Source organism: Pseudochaenichthys georgianus, chromosome 3 (assembly GCF_902827115.2).
Source record: "Pseudochaenichthys georgianus chromosome 3, fPseGeo1.2, whole genome shotgun sequence".
Taxonomy (NCBI): Eukaryota; Metazoa; Chordata; class Actinopteri; order Perciformes; family Channichthyidae; genus Pseudochaenichthys; species Pseudochaenichthys georgianus.
In genome coordinates this window covers 36,081,206-36,102,607 of record NC_047505.1, presented here as the reverse complement: position 1 = coordinate 36,102,607, position 21,402 = coordinate 36,081,206, and the positions used below count along the sequence as shown (strand labels likewise).

Here is a 21,402-nt window from a genome sequence, read left to right as displayed (position 1 = left end):
ATACTGTTTTATGTTGTTGATAGAAATGGAAATGATCAAAACAACACACAAAAAGGGTGTCAGCTGCACTATTTGGTGTTGCAAAGCAGCACAGCGTGATGATTTTGAACCTTTTCGTACTGAAGCACCGGGTGTCCTGCAGTGATGTTAAGCTCAGCACATTTAAGTGGTTTATGAGGATCCTCCACACGCTCTGGTAGTGACATCTCCTTTGATGACCCCATACAAATATGAGATTGTAAACAGAGGAGCACATCTTCACTGCTTCTGCTGAGTCTTTCAATTGCTCTGCGATACCATTCACATTCTTCAGATAGCAATCAGCAGCATTAATACAAATTCATTCATTTCCAAATTCATTTCCCTCAAATCTGTGATTCTCAAATAGTTCTCCTCAAAGTTTTTTTAATGAAGAAACTTTTTATCATGCATAAATGTTAATCAAAAGATGAATAAATGAATTGAATCGGAAACAGAATAAATTGAAATGTTAATTACTTTATGGGCGATTAGGCCTGTTGTAAGAATACATTAAATAATTACATAAATATCAATAATCAACCTATTTAATGCTTGATTACATGTTGATTTGAAATGAGATAAGTAAAGTAAAAAGCACAGTATAAAAAAACCTACCACACTTGTTTCTTTCTTCTTTGCTGCATGAATTTACAAAGACTTGAGTGATATAAAAAGATACGGTAACACTTTATTTTGATAGTCCATATTTAACACTCTATAAGTCATCAGTTAACATTTAGTAGCATGTCAACAGCGTATTAACCAATATTCAACCTTACTATCTGTATATTGTGTCAACATCTTCAAAATTGACAATCAACTACTCAAAATCAATCTGTCAGTTGAAAGTCAACAGGGTCGTGTGACTATCTGTTAATAATCTGTTGAGAGTCAAGATGTCAACTAAAGATTACATTAAGCATTAGTTGATGATCAACAGATAAGCAACTTTAGAGTTTAGTTGACCATCTGTTGATCGTCAACTAATCTAGAGTTGACTATCAGTATACTTTTAGTAGGCATTCTCCACTAAGCGTTTGTAGGCAAGTGTTAGGACTATCCAATTAAAGTGAAACACAGTTGAGAACAGTAGAAAGTCTATAACCTATCAACAGAACACATACATTCATCCACTAATAATATGCACCAGACATGGGAATAAAGCGAAATGTTTTGCACAACTGATCACAAACTTTATTTATTCATTATGTATGTAATGTTTGAGTTAGAAACACCTGTTCCTGTTTTATTTGACTAATATATAAGATAAATACAGAAGCCTAATGCATTCACTTGAGAAAAAAAGGTTTTTCACAAGAACTCACAATCTACAGATAGTAAGGTTGAATATCGGTTAATAACCTGTTGCAAAAAACATGTTGACAGTCAACAGACACTTTTTGTAAAATCTATAGATCAACACTTGAGATGTACCTTATATTCTACTGGCAGTTAGTTCAATGCATGTTACTTGTCTGTTGAAACAGTGTTGTTGAATGTCAACTGATGGCTTGTAGAGTGTTAACTATGGACTATCAAAATAAAGTGTTACCAAACATACACCTACATATTTTGCTGCAACTATAACAGAGAGTGCCATCGCATGCAATCAAAAAATCTAACAAAATTCACTTTTCCTCTTTATGGAGAGTATTTATTGTCCCCACTGCTGGATAGAGGTATCGCAGTCGGAAAGGTTTGCAGAGATCCCTGCACCGGGGCCTGGAGCCTCCCAGAGGTCTTCATTATAAGAGGTGTAAGTGCCACTGGCTTCTAGTCATCAAGGACTCGGGCTGCTCCTCCCGGGCCCCGGGGCCATTAATGTTTCGCACCACGGAGACTCCCTCCTCACAGTCGAGGGTACAGTACGCAGCAGAGGTGATGATGAAGGGCCTCTGCCTGTTGACCAGAACGTGCTTGAAGCAACCTAGAAGTGATCGTGGCTCGCTGCACTGACTGTGTGTGCTGCTCCCAAACAGAGCCAGTACAGTCTGTTTGTACATCTGATGGTATCATCGGAACAGAGAGTATTGCTCTCAAAAGAGAAATAATAGACAGTGGAAAATAAGGGCTCATTATAATTTATCATCAAGTTAATAAATCAGTAGTATAATTGTGTGTTGATAATATATATACAGTATGTAATGGCAAAATAAGGAATTTGGCTTTTCTGAAAATGTTATCTCTAAACTAGTGCTGCCTCGTTAGTCGACTTATTTGTTACTTTGGTCTTAATCGACAAATATTTGCTGAGGAGTAATTCTTTATTTCATTTATGCGTTTTTCATTTTGAATGACTTATTTCCAAGGAAACATACTGTATGAGCACACCTCTTGTAAAAACACAATCATTAAAAGGATTCTCTCTAGAATCGCGGACAGTCGGAACATTATGTCAGTGCAGAAGGCCTATAACTATTTAACTAGCGTGAACATTGGGTGCAACATTATGTAACTTCAACATCTGTGCAGCCTTTGGTACAGCTGTCTCATTTTTGTAACATTTAAATTACCTAAATTGCCGGCTGTGACTGTAAATAATTGAATTTTGTCTTTTCTTTGTGAAAAACCCCAGGTGTGGCAGTGTGGCGGCAGTGTTGAGGTCCTCCCTTGCGCTCGTATCGCCCACATAGAGCGCGCTCACAAACCATACACGGATGATCTGACGTCTCACGTGCGGCGAAACGCTCTCAGAGTGGCAGAGGTTTGGATGGATGAGTTTAAAAGCCATGTCTACATGGCCTGGAACATTCCCGTTGAGGTGAGCCAATCATGTCTTTTCAAACAAGTGCAAGTCACAGATCTTAAGTCTGAAGTTTGATGACTTGGTGAATTTTAAGTTGTATTCACAGTACCACATTATCCATGTCACTGGCCAAAATCTGTGTGTAGTCCCCTTCATAACCAATGCGTACATGCTTTGGTTATGAAGGGGACTACAGGGTGAAATCTAATGATGTTGAATAACATCACTAATATTATTCATTAACAATAATAAGCATTTGCACAAACATTCGCAATTTCAAATTGTATTAAATGTTTTCAAAGTGACTCTAAAGTATAATAAGCTTCTCATTTGGATTTGACGTTCTTTATTAATTGTGTGTAATTTGGTCTTTACTAGATTGGTAATAAAAAATATATATTTTGACAGGAAACGTAGAGAGATGTTGAAGTTATTTTAAATGGGACTAATACATTCCAGCGGTATTTGCCATTGTTATCTTTAGTAATGAAAGAGTATTCTGCTCACTACCAAAGGAACATTTTAAATGCAGTTTATTCTGGGACAAGGAACATAACATCTTATTTATCACATTAAACCTATTTGATTATTTTTATAAGTGGTCAAACTGAAAAGAAAATAGTGCCTCAAAAAATCACAAAGTAGTATATCATCGCACAGTTATTTTGGTTTCACAGAGGTGAAACGGTGATCGCTGAACTGCAAAGAGCAGCTTTTTCGCAATTTATCTCAAATTGACAGAATGTAGCAGAAGGGTTTTTTTTGTACCTATTCCCATGATTTGCTGTTGCATCCTTTTGCGTCATTATCCAAGGGGAGCATTTGTACAGAAGTCCAAGTAAGATGGGGAAAACAATTATGCACAAATGTGAATACAGATGACACCGTCATAAATGTACAACACCGGCAGGCAGCTCCGCTCAGCGGCACCGAATCTAAATGTCACGGGGTGAGTGTCATCTGTTATCAGCTGCGCTCCTCCCATCGCAGATGTTCAGTGGAGCAAAGCATCTGACAACTCCAGAAGGCTCTAATGAAATGATGTCTTGTTTCTGACAGGATGGCCTGCATTTTATATGTGCCACATAATAAATACATATGTTATATGATTTAATGAAATGTTCTAAATGGAGACATATAAGCAGTTAGAACTATAGTTAAAAGTTATATAAAGAAACCGCCTGGATTACAGCTGCGACTTGAGATCAATAAATAATACAGAAAGACAAATTAAGTAAACAGGAAAATGTGAATATAATTAATGGTTTAAAATGATGTATTTTATCAGCAGAAATCCAATCAGTGTATTTAAACCTCTTTATTTGAAGCTTTATTGTCTAATTTACGAGGTTGAATAAAGTACAAAATGTCTCCCTTACTGATACAACATACATATGCTGCATGCTGCCATGTCTTTCTGTTACTGTTGTGTTTGTGTTGTCAGAAGATACTGATTTTTATTTGATCTTGAACTGGATTTAGTCAATTAATGTAAATAACCGCATTATGTCGTCTTATGTTAAATGTAGCATCCCTCAAAGGCTAAGTGAAATGTTTGCTCACTGTAGCTTTTTTTTCCTTCTCCTGCATAATCTGTTTGGATATGCAAATCCACGTTATGAATAGATGAACGTCTGCAGGCAATTCATTCAGTCAATAATGAGGCGTTTAACAGAGTCTGTACTCAAGAAGCATGAAATGTAGCCTCGGCTTTAGCTGCCTGAATGAACTACACCGCAACATTGTCAGTGGTTTCTTTTGATGGTAAAGATCTAAATACTACCAGTGTTCATATGAAGTTAATCTGAGGTGACTTTGTCATATGTTACATTACATTGCATTTAGCTGACGCTTTTATCCAATGCGACTTACAATAAGTGCATTCGACCAACAAGATACAAACTTGAAGAAAACAGAATCATATAAGTACATCAGGTTTCATAGAGCAAAAACATTTCAAGTGCTACTCAACTGGCTTTAGATAAGCCAGTCCTTTATTAATATACGTGCTCTGTTAGCAATTATTTGTTAGTAATTCTACAATGTTCTGAGTGCAGCATTTTCAGATACTTCAGCTTTTGTGTTTTTTTAAAGAGAGGCATCAGCGTAAAATAATCTGATCAGATCCTTCATTTAGGTAGAACTACCAATAACACACTGCACTGCATTTAAATGTATGTTTTTTTTTTTAACCCAGGACTCCGGGATTGATATAGGCGATATCTCTGAGAGGAAGGCTCTAAGGAAGAGGCTGCAGTGTAAAACTTTCCGATGGTACCTGGTCAACATCTACCCTGAGATGAGGATGTACAGCGACACCATCGCATACGGAGTAGTAAGCCGCCTCCCTCTTCATCCCTAATGCAATTCAGCATCTGCAAGAGCTAAAACAAGTCTAGCTGTGCCTGAGCAAATCATTTTAATCCCTTGTGTTGAAATCTGGGCAGCTGCTGTCAGGAGCAGAAACAGTTCACAGAGAGGAGGTTTGCTGCAGCAACTTTGACTTCTTACTTAAAAAAATAAATGTCTGCAAGTCTAATGTGACAGATAGATCGAATTACACTCACTATATAGATGTAGTGTTTCCTACTTGATAATTGTATTTGTAAGAGAAACCAGAAAAAGGGACAGCCAACCGTGCTGGCAGTGTTTCTATTTGCCCATTTCTGAATATTCTCAATCAGCTTTATGTCCACGGTCCTCCCACCTCTCATCACTGTGGTGCGCCCTAATACACTCTGACACACAGGCCTCAGTACTATGGCACTGCTTTCTATGTTGTTTGGAGTTTTTTTTGATAACAAACGGATGGATAAATGTAGCGAGTAATTAGGATGACCTCATTACATTCATTTCTCCGAATTAGTTGACCTCATTATTCTACATTCGCTACATGCATTTGATGGGCTAGTCAGGCGTTGTGATTTGAGGAGTCGTTACAGGCATCGCCACTTGCATCGATAAAAAACGTTTTTGTTGACATCTCTAAAGAATTTGTTCTTATCATTCTTCTACTGATTTTTTAAAAATTGGTAAAGAGAGATGCAGGTGGAGGCTAGCTGTCAAATCTGAAGGTTATTATGTCAGACATGCGTCACATGACAGAAGCTCTGAATGCAGTTTTACTTGAAGCTAATGTTGCCCCCAAGAATGATCTCTGACCATTATTCATAGTTCAATGCAAAACGTTTATTTCAACCCACCAAACATTATCTGCTATTTTACTTTAATCATGATGGTGTCTAAGGTTGATTTCATTTTGTGTTTAAAATATACATTGCATTAAACATTCATGTGACTTATTGATAGTTTAACCAAAAACTCAACTGATTTGCTTTGTCAGGATTTTGTGTGCCCGCCCTATCATATCATGAAATAAGGCAAAGTGTTACAATAGAGTTGAAAATAAGAGTCCACGATTAATTTGAACTGAAAATAGGTTCAACACATTCAAATGATCTACTTGTTCTTAAGAAATAGTTTTGAGAGCATATTATATATTATTATCTAGATATTATAGCATAAAGAGGTCCATCTTTTGTTTGTATTATTTGTAAAGAAGAACTATCAAGATGTTTAGATGTTTGAGACTTGAATCTTACTTCATATTTGGTCTTAAACTTACAGGATGTGCATTTTCAAAGTTATAAACTATTATTCATATATGTAGTAGCGTAAATTATTACTGATTTTACCCCCAAGGCAGTTATTCTATTTTGTTTCTTCGTATGTATGTGTGTGTTTGTGACTGCTTGTGTTTTTTCTTTGTCTGCCAGCTGAAGAACTCTCTGAAGAACGATCTGTGTCTGGATCAGGGACCCGACAATGACAACGTGCCCATCCTGTATCTCTGTCACGGGATGACACCTCAGGTTAGAGCCCTCACACTCCGCACCACTTTTTCATGCAGCACACAGCATAAAGCCAGATTTACTGTCACCCTTTATATTTGATTTCCATCTTTTTTTGTATTTTATCAAAACCTGTTCCAACATGATCCAACCAAAATAAACCATTTGCTTTCACCTTGAATCAAACTCAGTAGTACAGTATACCTCACAAACCAGGACCACTTTTTTGTTTATTTCTCTTTACAAAACACTTTGTTTTAACTGACATCCTAACTGAGCCTACCATTTAAAAACACGTCATTCTATTGACATCAGGTAAAGTGAAATCCTGTTTTTGATTTAGTTAGCCTGTACCTGTCCTGAACATATGTCTCTGTCCCCAGGATTCTTTATACAGCCTGATAGACTTCAGGATTATTTGAATGGCTTCCTTCTGTTTTTTCATTAATCATGTCTTTAAAACGGTGTATCTGGACTGCTTGTTCAGGACATCTCGTGGCCCAAATAATAGGCGGTTTAAGTATCTTCAAATGTTAGCACAGCTTGATTTACTTTCTCCAGCCTCTTCCAGCTCCCATCGATTCCTCTGTTCCATTATGTCTGGGAAGATTGTTTTCAGAGATTGTTTAACCTTGCCGTGACAGTTGTAAACGTGTCTTATAGAGTGAGGCTTGATCCCACATTATCCCTTTGGATTTAAATAAATCTATTGGATGTTTCACACTCATTACGCTTTGTATTGATATTTGGACCACAGTGCAAATTCAAACTAATTCAGGAGAAATCTGTATAATATTATGCAAACGTTGTAACACTTCTCCCTTAGTAAAGTCAACTTCTGCAGCCTTTCTCAGACCCAGATAAGTTTAAAACGTACTTATTATACATCTGTTGTATGCTATACATCTCTCTTAAATCTAGACATTTCAAACAAAGGATTGGAGTAGCACCGCCGTCCCTAATGAGATTAGGGATCTCCTCTGCAAGACAAATCTTGTCTGCTCTATTTTCTTGTTTCAGTGTTACATCATGCAGAGGTGCCCTGTACCTCGACTGCGGTCGACCGGTCCGACTGCGGGGGCAATGCTGGTAGATCGCGAGTCATTCATAAAAAAAAAAATCCAGCTCCGTTAAAATAGACAAAACAGGTTTTGATCCCTCCTCCCTTGGCCTCCCTGCCACTTAATTCAGGAGTTTACTTGATTGACAGAAAAAGCGACCTATCGCTTTCCAGTCTGTTAACCCAGAATGCAAAGCGATACAAAATCAGTCAAGTGCCGGGAAAACTCAAATTAAGTTAAAGAGACAAACAAGAGACAAACAACAAAATGAGTGCGGGACCGAGCAAAAAGCTAAAGACACTTCCACCCAGAATGGGAGGAAGAATATTTTTTTGTGATGTCACATTCAAAGGTTATTTGCCTTATTTGTAAAGCAAGCGTCGCTCTGCCAAAGAAAGGTAACGTGGAGAGCAGTCTATGGTGGAGAGGCATTATCGGAGTGTTCACAAGGCATATGACAGCGACTTCCCTCCGAGTAGCGAGTTGAGAAAGAGAAAGGTAATGTATTATTGCTACAAAAACATTATCTTGCAGTCTTAGTGTCGCGAACTCGTTTCTAACATGCAAAAAGACAAACAAATGCGTCTATGGTTGGTGTATTTTCAACCTTTCCAATCCAGACGAGATCTCTCTCTCCCCCGTGTGCGAGGGGGCGGGCAGTTTACACACACGCAGCTGCTACATGCAGCAACACACGGCGGGGATGGCGGAGAGAAGCGCTCCAAGGTGTGGTTAAATGTTACCCGTCTTGAGGTGGACAATGCTCGTTGCCAAGAGTGTTTAGCATGTAAGGGTGGTAACACGAGCAATTTGTCTAAACATTTGAGATGGGTCTGGATGCAGACCGCAGCAAGGAGGCGGATCCTAAAGGGGGCGGATCCTATAGCATTCTAGGGATGTGAATGACTCTCAGCTTTACTGTGCCTTTTCTTTTTTTTCTGCATTAACTGCTGCCATCGTGTGTTCAGAAATTGTGTAGAAGCCTTACTGTTTCAAATGCAATGCCCTATTTCAAAGCTCTATACCAAAAATGAGAGGCTTTATTTAAACTAAACACGTGTTTACTTGAGAGTTTCTAGTCACGTCTGTTCTGTCTGTTAATAATAATAATTTATTTGTTGTTGAGAGGGTAATGGCGTAGCTCGTTTTAATCATACTTATGTTCAGAGTTGGGTGTACATAACATAATATTACTTTTGTGGGTAACGGAGTAGTGTAACGCGCTACTTTTATAATTCAGTAATCACACTACACTTACTAACATTGCCCGACACGCATTACTTCGTTACTTACTCAAATCAGTCATAATAAAACCTCAACAAACACCTGCAAAGAACACATGCTAAGGTGAAGCTAACGCACAGCTATTTGTTGTTTGTTTATATCACGTAGTCTGTTCTTCTTCTCTGTTTTCCGGTTGTTGCCTGTTTTGAATGATGAATACACACTACCGCCGCCTGCTGGTAAGGAGAGTTATTGCCACTCACGCATGCGCAGTTCGTACGTGCTCGGCTGAAGTCTTTGCGGTGTTCCAGTGCAACACATGGCCAACACGCGGACGCAACAGCGTGAGCAGAGATAGACTGCGCAAAATATACAGATAGCAGGAGACAGAGGACAGCCATGGTCAGATAGGAAAACATTCAGGATCTGGATCAGTCTTATGCGACATTTGAAACTTTAGCAGTCAACTCAAGTTGCTGCCCTTATCTTGTCTCTGTTCAAAGTAAAATTTACACAGAAATAGCCAAATATCATTCTGGGTCTTAACACACCCCATAGTGAAATATATAGCCTAATGTAAACCTTATACTAATAATAGCAACATTTGGATGATATTCAAAGATGACCAACAAAAGTTGTATAAGGCAGACAGTGTGTTTTTCTTTCTGAGTATGTCATGTTAAATATCAAAATTGATCTTTTGGTTGATGAAGTCAGAGATAATTCAATCTGAGCACATATTTTGTGGTTGCTGAATTAGTACACCCAATAAAATGTTTATGTTTAATGAAGACTTTCCTCTTTGTATGTACTGTATATTTTCCTTTGTACAATGTATTGGTACTGTATGTACTATACATTTCATGTTTAGTATTTGATGTGTATTGTAATGTTTCAAAAATAATAAATACGTTAATTAATTAATTAATCTTACCACCAGACATGAACAAATTAATGATACACATCAGTACAGTAACTTCAACTTCAGTATTTTAGGTGTACAGAAACCTCTACTCATGTTGTTAAATGATATACAGCAATATCTTCCATAAAACGTAGTTGATTGATTTGAATAATAATTACTACCACTGCACAAATAGTAAAAAATGATATGCCTACAATTTATGAATTTGTCTTCTCTGTGGGTTGTATACTCTTCATTCTTTATGCAAATTAATTATAATTATTATTTTTCAAAGTTCGTTTATGATTCATTCAAAGCATTAAAATAAATGAGAAACGGAGCGTCATATACCTTTAAGAAATACGTGGGGGGCGGGGTTCATAACCCTTTAGGAAACGCCCCCTATAGGATCCGCCCCTATAGGATCCGCCTCCTTGCTGCGGTCTGCATCCAGACTCTATTGAAACATTTTGCAAAAGTGCACCACATTCAGATGGAGGAATGCACCGGGTTCGACTGTGTTTCTAGTAGCTCTGTAGCCCCATCCACGAGTAACGTTTCCACGTCAGGTGTTATGTATGCTAGCAGCAACACACAGAGTTAACTCAGTTATACAAACATGGGTTAATGATTAGAGGTAACAGAGTTACTCTTTATTTTGTTAAAGTTTCAGCTATTCTGTTTACAGTTCTGTCATCAGATTATTTAATACGATTTTTTAAAACACTGTTGTTTCTTTTGATGTGAAATATTATTTATTTAATTTAAATAAAAAGCAATGTTAGTTTTGTAAACAACTTGTTAAGTTAATTTAATAATGTATGTATTTTTGAATCAAGTAATTCATCTTTATTGTCTTCATTGTTAGTTTCCACATGCCTAAAACAACCTCAAGCTAAATCTAAAAGTTGATGGCTAAATAAGAGCGTTTGAGAAATTGTGCAAGGCATAATAGTCTGAATAGTCGATTAATCGTTTCATTAATCGATAGATTAATCGATTATCAAATTAGTCGTTTGTTGCAGCCCTATTGTAGTTATCCCATGTATAAATAAAACGTGTTATTCAGCAACCCTTGCAATTTGGGATTTTATTTTTGGTTGGTAGACCTCGGTGAGCTGGTCATTTCAAAAGTAGCTCACCAGCCAAAAAAGTGTGGGCACCCCTGATCTAGAGGAATTAAACCCTGGATTGCGTCTGTAATGACACACATACTGTACATAGCAAATGTTTGCTGGAGTAAGTGAAAATGTCACTGGCTTTGAAAGAGCTGCACTTTGTATCCAAGGTTCAGCGGTGAATGCAGTACATCAGCGTGCTCAAAGAAAATCGCACAGCCACACATGAAAGGAAAGGGGAGTACAAAGCTTACATTCAACACGGGTTGACTTTACAAAAGCATGTAGTCAGCAAACACACCGTACAGAGCTTCTGCTCATGTAGTAATAAAACATACCGACTTAAGCACAGCAACAAAAGAAAGCACAGTCAAACACCGCCTGGCAGGCTGTGCTGCTCCAAGAATGAGCAGTACAAATAAAACGTTCCCACTCGTCAGACTGTTTCACGTCTGGTGAGAAGGAGGCAGAGGGCTTTTGGGAAATATGAGACGAATAAGAGAAGAGTAAAAGTAAGAACAGCAGCTGTGTAGGCAAATATGGCCCTGCTCTTTTTGTTTTATTAAAATATAATATATTGAGGTGGATTACAGAAGATACCATCATAACCCAAGTCCCACTTACTGTATGAAATGTAAGAACCTCCACAGACAGTCTTAATTCTCTGCTCTGAAATGTAGCTTCCCTGTACTCTTGTTACGCAAACTAATGTATGTGGCATCCTTTGTTTAAGGTTGCTAGTTGCAGAAGGAATACTGAGATCCGTTACTCAAATAAAAGTAGCAGTACAACAATGTGGTTATATTCAGAGTAGAAATCCTTCATTGAAAATTATGTCTGGCTGCCATGTTGCAAACTGCTCAGACCTAGAACAAGAGGCAGTCGGTGGGGCAAGGCCAGATCCAGAGTTTCTCAGTGAGGGAGAAAGAGTAGATATGCTTTCAGTCCCTTTTCAGAATTTCTTTTTTATGTGGGAAACCCATGTGAAATAAAATATGAATCACAGCAAAGTGTTTTCACATAGTTTCAAATGTGTCTAGAGGCAGACATTAAGTACAGCACTGGTGTAAACCAACTTGACTTTCTATTTCATATCATCATATCATCAAATCCTTTATTTTCACTCTATATTCTCTGCACCAAACTAAAGCCAGGGTTACACCAACAGACTCTGTGCATCGCTGTGGATGTCTGTAAATACAATCCACAAATGATATTTCGTTCTCCGTCTCGCTCTCATGCTTAATACAACCAAGCATTTTTCTTTTTGAATGCAGAACATTCTTCTGCTACTTTCCTGCAAATTATTTTCTTTTTTTGTCAGCTAAATATGTGCAAAAGCACTTAGGCAGGAGACTAGCAGAGAGGGAACAATTATGGGGAGAAAAATGTGTTTTCTCCACATTCCTGAATTAATGATGAGCTTCTTTTGTTTGCCTTGCCTTGTCCTTAATTTACTCAGGATAGCTGTATAAATATGAATATTTAGTGTATGTAAATGTCTGTTTCATTATAGACAATTGAAGAGGAAGCCTCATTTGCTGCATAGTTTATTACCTGTATGGTCTTATACAGCTCTGGAGGGACCATTATCTAAATGTCAGCAGTCTGAAGCTACAGCACAGTCTGTTCACAGCGGGATGTGGTGTTTCTTGCAGAATGTGTACTACACCAACACTCAGCAGCTCCACATCGGCCTCCTCAGTCCCACCATTGACGACGACGACAACAAGTGCCTGGTGGACGTGAACAGCAGACCACGCCTCATCGAGTGCAGCTACGCCGCGGCCAAACGCATGAAGCTCCACTGGCTATTTTCTCAGGTGACTACCCATGAACACAGCGCCAAAACATGGTCAGAAAACACAAAGTTAACATGCCCTTTTCAATTCCATTCAGCCTCAGTAATGGTAATGTGTTTAACTCAAGTGTGGCGGTAGCTTTTAATCATGCAAGTGGTTTAAATTACTGTTTGACCAGAGTTCAGTTCTGTAACTCATTGAGACGTGAGGGGTCATTGAAAGTTAATGTAAGCTGGTGAATTTGATTTACTGCATGCTTTGATTTGGGCTCAAAAGACTTCATATTGTCTGCTATGTTGTCAGTGCAGTGTTAATTATAAATGTTGTCCCTCGTTCAGCAATATACACATAAAATCCCAAATATGCTTATTATTAGACGCTTGTTATAACCAGTGCAGATTTATTTTAGCAGTGCTGGATTGGCACTACAGACCACACATTTGTCCTTTTTATGTTTAACAGCGTAATGGACATATTATAAAGAGGTTTTACACTATATGTTTAAAGGTCACATGTCATGGCCATTTCCACTGATCATAATTCCATTGTTGAGGTCTACTAGAATAGATTTATACTGTGCAATTTTCCAAACTCACATTGTTTGGCATACAGCATCTCTGTAAACTACGTGTATGCACTCTCTCCACTAAACGGCTCGTTGCAGCTCTTGCCCCCCCCCTCCCTGTGAGCCCAGTGTGCTCCGATTGACCAATCCACGGACTTCCTCACACATACACTCTATGCAGGCAGCTCAGCTGATTTCTCCTCCCTGCTGCAGGCTGATAACAGTTGGGATCGCGGCGTTTATCAACCTTTTTCTTACTCAATATCAAGCCACACTTATTGTTCGCTAAACAAGGAAATCACACCTCCACGGAGCTCAGCTCGATTCACAACGTCCGATTGTTTCACGTTGTGAATCGCGCTAAGTTCCGTGGAGGTGTTGTTTCCTTGTTTAGCGATACACAGCCAAACTCACCCTGAGCACACACAAAGTCACAGCCGAAGTAAAAACAATAAGTGTGGCTTGATATTGAGTAAGAAAAAGGTTGATAAACGATGTGAGAATGGGTCTGCAGAGAGAATTTTGCCGCGATCCCAACGGTCTGTTATCAGCCTGCAGCAGGGAGGAGAAATCAGCTGAGCTGCGTGCAGCACTGAGTGTGTGAGGAAGTCCGTGGATTGGTCAATTTGGACCAATCAGCAGAAGAAGTGACGTAGCATGGTGCAGCCACGTCACACGGGGCAGGAAGTAAACAATGGAAACTGAGAAATCTCCAACGAGGCTTTTGGGGGAGGTATTTTCTGTGTTAGAGTTTACTCGCTACAGGGTGTACTTTGAGGGTTTTGACTCTGCACACCGTTTACATGCATAAAAAGCTTCATAACACACAAGGGGACGGGCAATAACCGGAAAAGCATGACATGGGACCTTTAAGTATGTCACAAGTGTTCACGCTGAACTTTAAGTGGCTATTTTAGTTTATAATTTAGAGAGCAAGCCTCTGAAATATGGCATCAATTATTGACAGTTTTGAATTCACACATGCAAAGTGTCAACTCAAAATTGAAATAGATTGCCTCAATGCAGCTCTAACAACTGTGGGGGACGCGTGTTTTTTTTAAACAAAATATCGCAGAAAACCAAATTAAATAGTGAAGTGAAATGTGAAGCATTATTTCACTTCATCCTCACAAAGAAGGGATTTTAAGAAGATATTTAAATATGTGCTTGCATGTAAAGACTTGGCATGTCTTGGTACATGCCAGTTAGAAAACCAAGCACATGTTTAGTGGGTGGGATGGTATTGTTTGTTCGAGTTGTGTGTTTTGTGAGTTCGTGGGTGAGCCTCTTTTTTAACGTAACAAATGCAGATTGTACGGTATATAGCATAATATGACAAAACTAGCAAAAACCATATCATCCTTAATCAAATAACAACCTTCCCACATGCTCCTCACACAATGAAAGTGGTGAATGATGTGGCGAGTATTTTAGATAATAAGCAGAGTTGTGCAGCTCTATTTATTGACCTTTCAAAAGCGTTTGACACCGTCGATCATCACATTTTAAAGCAGAGGCTAGTCAGTATAGGCATGTCCAGCCATGCAGTGGGGTGGTTTGTAAACTACCTCTCTGAAAGGTCCAAATGTGTTCATTTTGATGGGCTGTCTTCTGAGTGGTTGAACATTGCAAATGGTGTTCCCCAAGGTTCTGTTTTAGGTCCACTTTTATTCTCCATCTACATCAACAGTTTAGGTGAACATGTGGATAGAGCTACTTTACATTTTTATGCGGATGATACCGTGATGTATTGTGCAGGTCCCTCCTTTAAGGAGGCTGGTGGTAAATTACAGGCTGTTTTTAACATTATTCAGAACTAAAGCTTCTTTTAAATGTTGAGAAAACCAAGGTAATGCTCTTTTCTAAAGCTAAAAAGACACCAGAGCCTGTTTTAGATATTGTAACTACGCAAGGAATAAAATTTGAAGTGGTTACCTGTTACAAATACCTTGGTATCTGGCTTGATGATTGTCTCACTTTTAAACTTTATGTCAATAACCTGCTTAAAAAGCTGAGGGTTAGGCTAGGTTTTTTCTACAGGAACAAGTCCTGTTTCTCGCTTGAGGCCAGGAAAAGGCTAGTCACTGTGACCTTTTTATCTGTGCTGGACTATGGTGATTTGATATATATGAATGCACCTGCCAATTGCCTGGTCAAGTTAGATGCTGCGTATCACAGTGCACTAAGATTTGTGACAAACTGTAAAGCATTAACCCATCACTGTACCCTGTATGCAAGGGCTGGTTTGCTTTCACTAACTGTACGGAGGCTCAGTCACTGGTACATTTTTATATAAAGCCATGTTAGGGAAACTTCCATCTTATATCTGCTCCCTGATCTCACGGAAAATTGTAAGTGGCTACTGCCTGAGATCGAATGCTGTGGTTTTATTAAATGTGCCAACTACTAGGACTGTCTTAGGGAAGACAGCTTTTAGATGCGCAGCTCCTCTGTCTTGGAATAGTCTGCAAATTAAATGGACACTGAACAATCTGGTGCCACTAAATATTTTTAAAGCTCGGTTGGATGCTAGTCAATCGGAAGCTATTTGTTAAGCTCCTCGTAAAGAGACACAAACACTTGAACCCGCTATGCAAGAACACTGGGACGGAGACTTAGGTGAAGTGTCAAAAAGACTGGATTTAATAAGTCCACAAAAACCCAGGCAGGGGACAAAGCAAACTGGAACTGGGGTTTACCACTGTGAGTATACGAAGAACTGGCGAAGTCTGATATTCGAACCAGAGTTTTAAGCAACAGCAGGTGAGTGGTGGTAATCAGTGATGATGAGAAACAGGAGCGGAGGTGAGTTGGCGGAAAACAGAATGTACGTCAACCACGCCCAGCCAGGAAGACAGACAAACAGATAGACAAACAAACAGAAAAAAGGAGAAGGAGATACCGCAATTCCTCACACTATTGGTACCTGTTTATGTGGATAATTATGTAAATGATGCTGTATGATGTCCTTTTGTTGTTCTATTTATGTTTTTATGTTTCATGTGGAACTACTTGAGCAGATCTCCCTTGGAAAAGAGATCAATGATCTCAATGGGATTTATCTGTATAAATAAAGGTTTGAAATGGAAAAAAAATGCTATGTTCACACATATTCATAAACCACCTCCTGGAGGCTTTTATAGGAAGCAGCATGAAGACGTTATACAGAACTTGGCTGAGTAAAACCCAGAAGATTTTATTAGTTACTGCAGCATTTATTCTAGGTACTAGTTTGGCTCGTTTCATTCCTGTGAATCCTCACCCACTATTTCGATTTATCGATTCTGAATAGGGAAGTCAACTTTGTTCAAGATCCAAAATAATAGAAATACATATCCGTTATTTGTAAGTCAATTTAAAATAAGAAAAATTCGGAATTGCTCTCGGGGTTAAAATGAAACAGGATAGGGAAATCTCAAGTGCATGGAGTCAATCTTTGTAAAAGTGCATTGTTCATATAAAAAAATAAATGCTTGATATGAAAAGTTTACATATTTGTTGTTCATCATTTGTTGTTCATCATCACTCCATGCCCTAGTAAAAATAGAAGTGACGGATATTCAAATATTTTTACATTTCTTTACAGCTTTTGTTCAATAGAATGAGAATATTTCTCAGTCTGGCTTAAACAGGTGGTTTTAATGCATATCTCTTTATAAGCCTGAGGCTATAACGGCCCGTCCACACAGCGCCGTGCGTTGACGCTTCCCAGCGGGCGTGTCTGAAAATCGACCAACAACCAATCACATGAATCTCCCGCCCCTGACACACAAGCAGCGGTTTGATTGGCTAGAGCTTGTACTGGCATATGATTCGATTGGCTGACGCCTCGCCGAGGCGTCAAAAGTTGAACATTGCTCAACTTTTGCAGCGAGCCACGCCAGCTACGCTCCACGTCGCTTCCCACGATGCATTTCGGCTAAAAGTGACGTCACCCCATTCAAAGTGAATGGGGAAGCGTCAACGCACGCCGCTGTGTGGACGGGCCGTAAGGCTCAGGATCTCTCCTTCAGTGCACATTGCCAGCATCTGATCCAGCCATGCAAAACTTGGCCGTGGGGCTTCCCTCTGCGTCAAAATATCAAAATAATTGATTGTGTGGCAGTGTCAACTAGTCTGGGTACTAATCTTTGCTCAACACATATTTAAAAAAAAAAGGTGTTATTTATATTTTCTTGAATGATAATCCGAAATCGGGCCTGCAAGAGACAGCTTAAAACATTTATTTTTATTTTGGCCTTCGTCAACAGATGGGATGCTCAGTTGTCAATGAGATGGTCAAAATGTTATCACATTTTAAAATTAAATAATCCTATAATCTCTGCTGTTCCCAACTCAGCTGAAAGCTGCTGTAACCTACGGTGAGGATCTTAAAGGGTTCAGGCTTTATCTGATGCCTCTAATGCCCCGGCCACACGAGGACGAAAACGGCTAAACGCATAGGATTAACGCAAACGCAATCGCAAAAAAGCTTCCGTCCACATGCAATAGTCATCCGGATAGTGTCTGTCCACACGAGACCGCTCCGTTTAGCTACAACCGCTGGAGAAGCTGCAGTACATATGCAGGAGCCTGTAGGTGGCGGTGTAACTCCCTCCACAAAAGCAGCGAAGAAGCATGGTTGTCATGGTTGCCCTACTGTTTATTCTCCGCGGTGGGGGCCGAGGGAACCGGGCAGAGTTTTTCGCCAGTCAACGTGTATTAAAGTTTAAATCTTCCGACAAAATTATAAAAGTGCCGGTCAAAGGTCTTCTTTGTTATTTATTGAGCTTTCAAACAAATGAATAACGACTCTATATAATATAATAATAAAATACACGGAGCCTCTCTTTTTCCTCCCTCTCTTCTGACAGCGTCAGTGTCTGTTTCATGCAGCAGCTGATCCAGTCCCGGCCGACTGTAAAAATAAACATATTTATAACTAGTTTAGGTAGTTTGAGAGGTGTCTCCGTCCTGTCAGATTAGACTTCACTCGCGTTTATGTCCATATCGAGAGAAAGATAAATAATCTGAATTCAGTGTGCAGTTTACTTTGACGCGGGGGTGAGCAGCAGAGGTGGGGAGAGACGGGGCTATTGCCTCATCATTATCAGAAAATTATCGTATAGGGCGTACACACGGAGCCGTTGGACCCCCCAGAGCGTTGCATATGCCGTTCTATCCACATTGGGACCCGTTATCGTTTCCGCAGTCGTTTAGTGCCGTATTCGGTCGTCCTCGTGTGGCCGAACGGTCTATATGACACTAAACCAGGGGTGCCCAACCAGTCGATCGCGATCGACCGGTCGATCGCGGGGAGATTCCCAGTCGATCGCGAGATGTGTCTAAAAATAGAACAACAATATTCAGTTGTATCGTTAATGTCCTATAACATAATCTTCCTGTGCCAGAATAATGCACTTGAACGCATCAAAGCTTTGTGATTGGCCGGCGTGACCCCATGTGTGGGGGGCGTGGCTTGTGGGCAGTGGGCACTAGTTCGCTGACGTTGTCCGTGTCAACAGGAGTGACAGTCCGCACACACACAAGACCGCAATGGCAGAAGCAAAAAAGCCCCAAATATATAATTTTCACTCCGAGTGGGAGGATGATTATTTTTGTATCTATTCCAATTCAAAGTTCATCTGTCTCGTCTGCAATGCGAGCGTGGCTTTATCGAAGAAGATTTCGGCAGACTGGCAACTTTAAAAGTAGCTCTCGGTTCAAAAAAGGTTGGGCACCCCTGCACTAAACAGTAACGCAAACGACCGTTTTCGTCCTCGTGTGGCCGGGGCATAAGAGTAAAAAAGGCCTTGATTGCCCCATTTACTCTTTTTATGGGCTGGCTCAGGACATCGCTACATAGTGGACCATAAATGCCCACTTTCAGCACTTATTACCAATCTGTTATCTATAAAATAAAATGTCTCTTGGACCTCACCGACAGGCCACTCTGAAAATATAGAAAGAATAATTTAGTTCAATCTTTACAACCTGTCCAATCTTGAGGTATTTTTCCCCCTCATCCCTCAGTGTTGGACCGAGCTCTCTCCAGACTCTATTGACTGCTGTAGGCCTGCTCTTCACTCACTTGCCCTCAGTCGGCCCTGACGCTGTAATGAGAAAATCCTGCCTCGTTTCATCAGGACATGCTGGATTCTTTTTTGTAGAGCTGATGTAGTCACTCTTTTCAGACTCTGGAGACAGCTGTCACTTTAAAGATTGTAAATTGTTGGTCCATTCAGTTATTTGTGGCACTATAGGTTTCAGGCATATTTCTCACTTGCCAATAATTTAAATCATTGGTTTAAAAATAAAATTGTAGAGGCTTTCGCTGGGGTGTTTTAGAAACCTTGCCTTTTCTCTCCTAGCGCAATACCAGATGTCTATTGTGTTCTAGTGTCACGTTTTCCTCTTCTCTTCTGAGCATTCTCTCAAAATCTAAGCCCTTGCTAGGAAGAAAGCTAATGACTACACTGCCAATGGTATTGAGGCTTTTTCCTTGAAACCATATTGATGCTATCTGGAGGGTCCAATGAGGATAGTTGTGCGATTGAGCCAAAACGCTCAGGGTGCTTCAGATGCATACACCTGTATCCATTCACAGCAGTGTGGGTTTAAGGGAGGCAAGTTATATTATGCACACAAATTGTTCTTCCGTAGCCCAGCACAATTTTCACCAGCCTGCTTTTATCTTTTCAGGGAGGATCCATTCAAAACAGGAAATCAAAGAGGTGCCTGGAGCTCGTAGTGAGCAGCGATAATGAGTTTGGCTACCAACTCACTCTGCAGAAATGCACCGGACAGAAATGGTTCATCACAAACGTGCTGTTTAGCAACGCCTTATGATCAACATCTGGCGGGGACACTGGAGTGAATGGATGGAGTTGCTTCTTTTGTGTACACATGGATTGTGTGAGATGATAGGAAACAGGAGTCCAACAGAAGAGCAGTGCATGGTTGAACACGGTCATTTTGAGCACCACAATGTCCTCCAATGAGACGAGTTGACATCACATGATAAATGTTAAACATTTTATTTTGCCTACAGGATCAGCCATAGTTGGCGGAATTTTTCAGATTTGACAAAGTAGTATATTTAGTATATTTTGTGGTAAATACAGTACAGTCAGATTTCATTGACTTAAAAGATGTAATGGGTCCAATTATGTTTTTGTACTTTGTGCATAATTGCTACTGTGTAGCAGGCTTTCTGAACCTGTCCCTGCTGTAATTATTTTATTTTAGTGTCTCAGGTTTGTTGTTTATTATGGGATTCAGCTGTAAAGTTGTGGGAAAATGTTGGAATAAATATGAAAATTATAGATAACTTTCTACATGTAAATATTTTGAATATTTGTTATATATAACATTAAAATAACTGATGTAAACTACTGAGGGCAGTTTTTGTCTTTTGTTGTTGCACTTTTGTTGTTGGATTTGGTTTGACAACACATTTACAGTCAGACAATAACGAAGTACAGAAAGCTGCAAGTTGCAGAGAACTAAACTGAACAAAGTTAGAACACAGGTTTCCTGACGCGATGTGCTGCGGTGGTTTGTGGCTGAAGTAATTACTTATGACTTACACCGTGTCTCCTCCTCAAGAAGGCGTAGCGTGAGCAGTACTCTGGCAGAGCAGCTGAAACGGGTCTTGTGTAGACATGCCACAGCATGGCATGCATCATTACCCTCTACACCAGGGGTGTCAAACTCAATTTCATCGTGGGCCACATTAGCATTATAGTTGCACTCAAAAGGGCCGGTTGTAACTATATAAATATACATATATACATATATAAATACATAATATACATGAAATAATGTATTATATTATAGTATTGCCTCTGCATTGGATTATTATTGGATAGGGTAATAACTTCATAATTAACTACGTCTAAAAGCAGAAGTCTAGGGCAAATAATTGCAAGTCTCTTCAGTGCGCATGTCACAACATGAGATGCATTGTGGGACATATAGTTTAAAGGCAACATGCTTCTGTAAAATAAGATAAGATAAAAATGGAATTTTATTAATCCCCGTGGGGAAATTCAGTGGTTTAACAGCAACAGGGTAAGATAAAAAAAAAGATAAATAACTATAAAATAAGAAATTAATTAAAATGAACATA

The 21,402-nt window shown here is 39.4% G+C and overlaps 1 protein-coding gene across 1 annotated transcript in view; it reads left to right on the top strand.

Moving 5' to 3' along the window:
• Positions 1 to 20,665, top strand: part of galnt18b (UDP-N-acetyl-alpha-D-galactosamine:polypeptide N-acetylgalactosaminyltransferase 18b) — a 122,462-nt gene extending 101,797 nt beyond the window's left edge. Inside the window, exons 7-11 of the mRNA XM_034111303.1 lie at positions 2,597 to 2,782; positions 4,965 to 5,102; positions 6,544 to 6,639; positions 12,584 to 12,748; positions 19,974 to 20,665. Of these exons, the coding sequence (XP_033967194.1) occupies positions 2,597 to 2,782; positions 4,965 to 5,102; positions 6,544 to 6,639; positions 12,584 to 12,748; positions 19,974 to 20,120 (732 nt within the window). The 3' untranslated portion in view covers positions 20,121 to 20,665. The remainder of the gene's footprint in view (positions 1 to 2,596; positions 2,783 to 4,964; positions 5,103 to 6,543; positions 6,640 to 12,583; positions 12,749 to 19,973) is intronic.
• Positions 20,666 to 21,402: the final 737 nt, after the last annotated feature.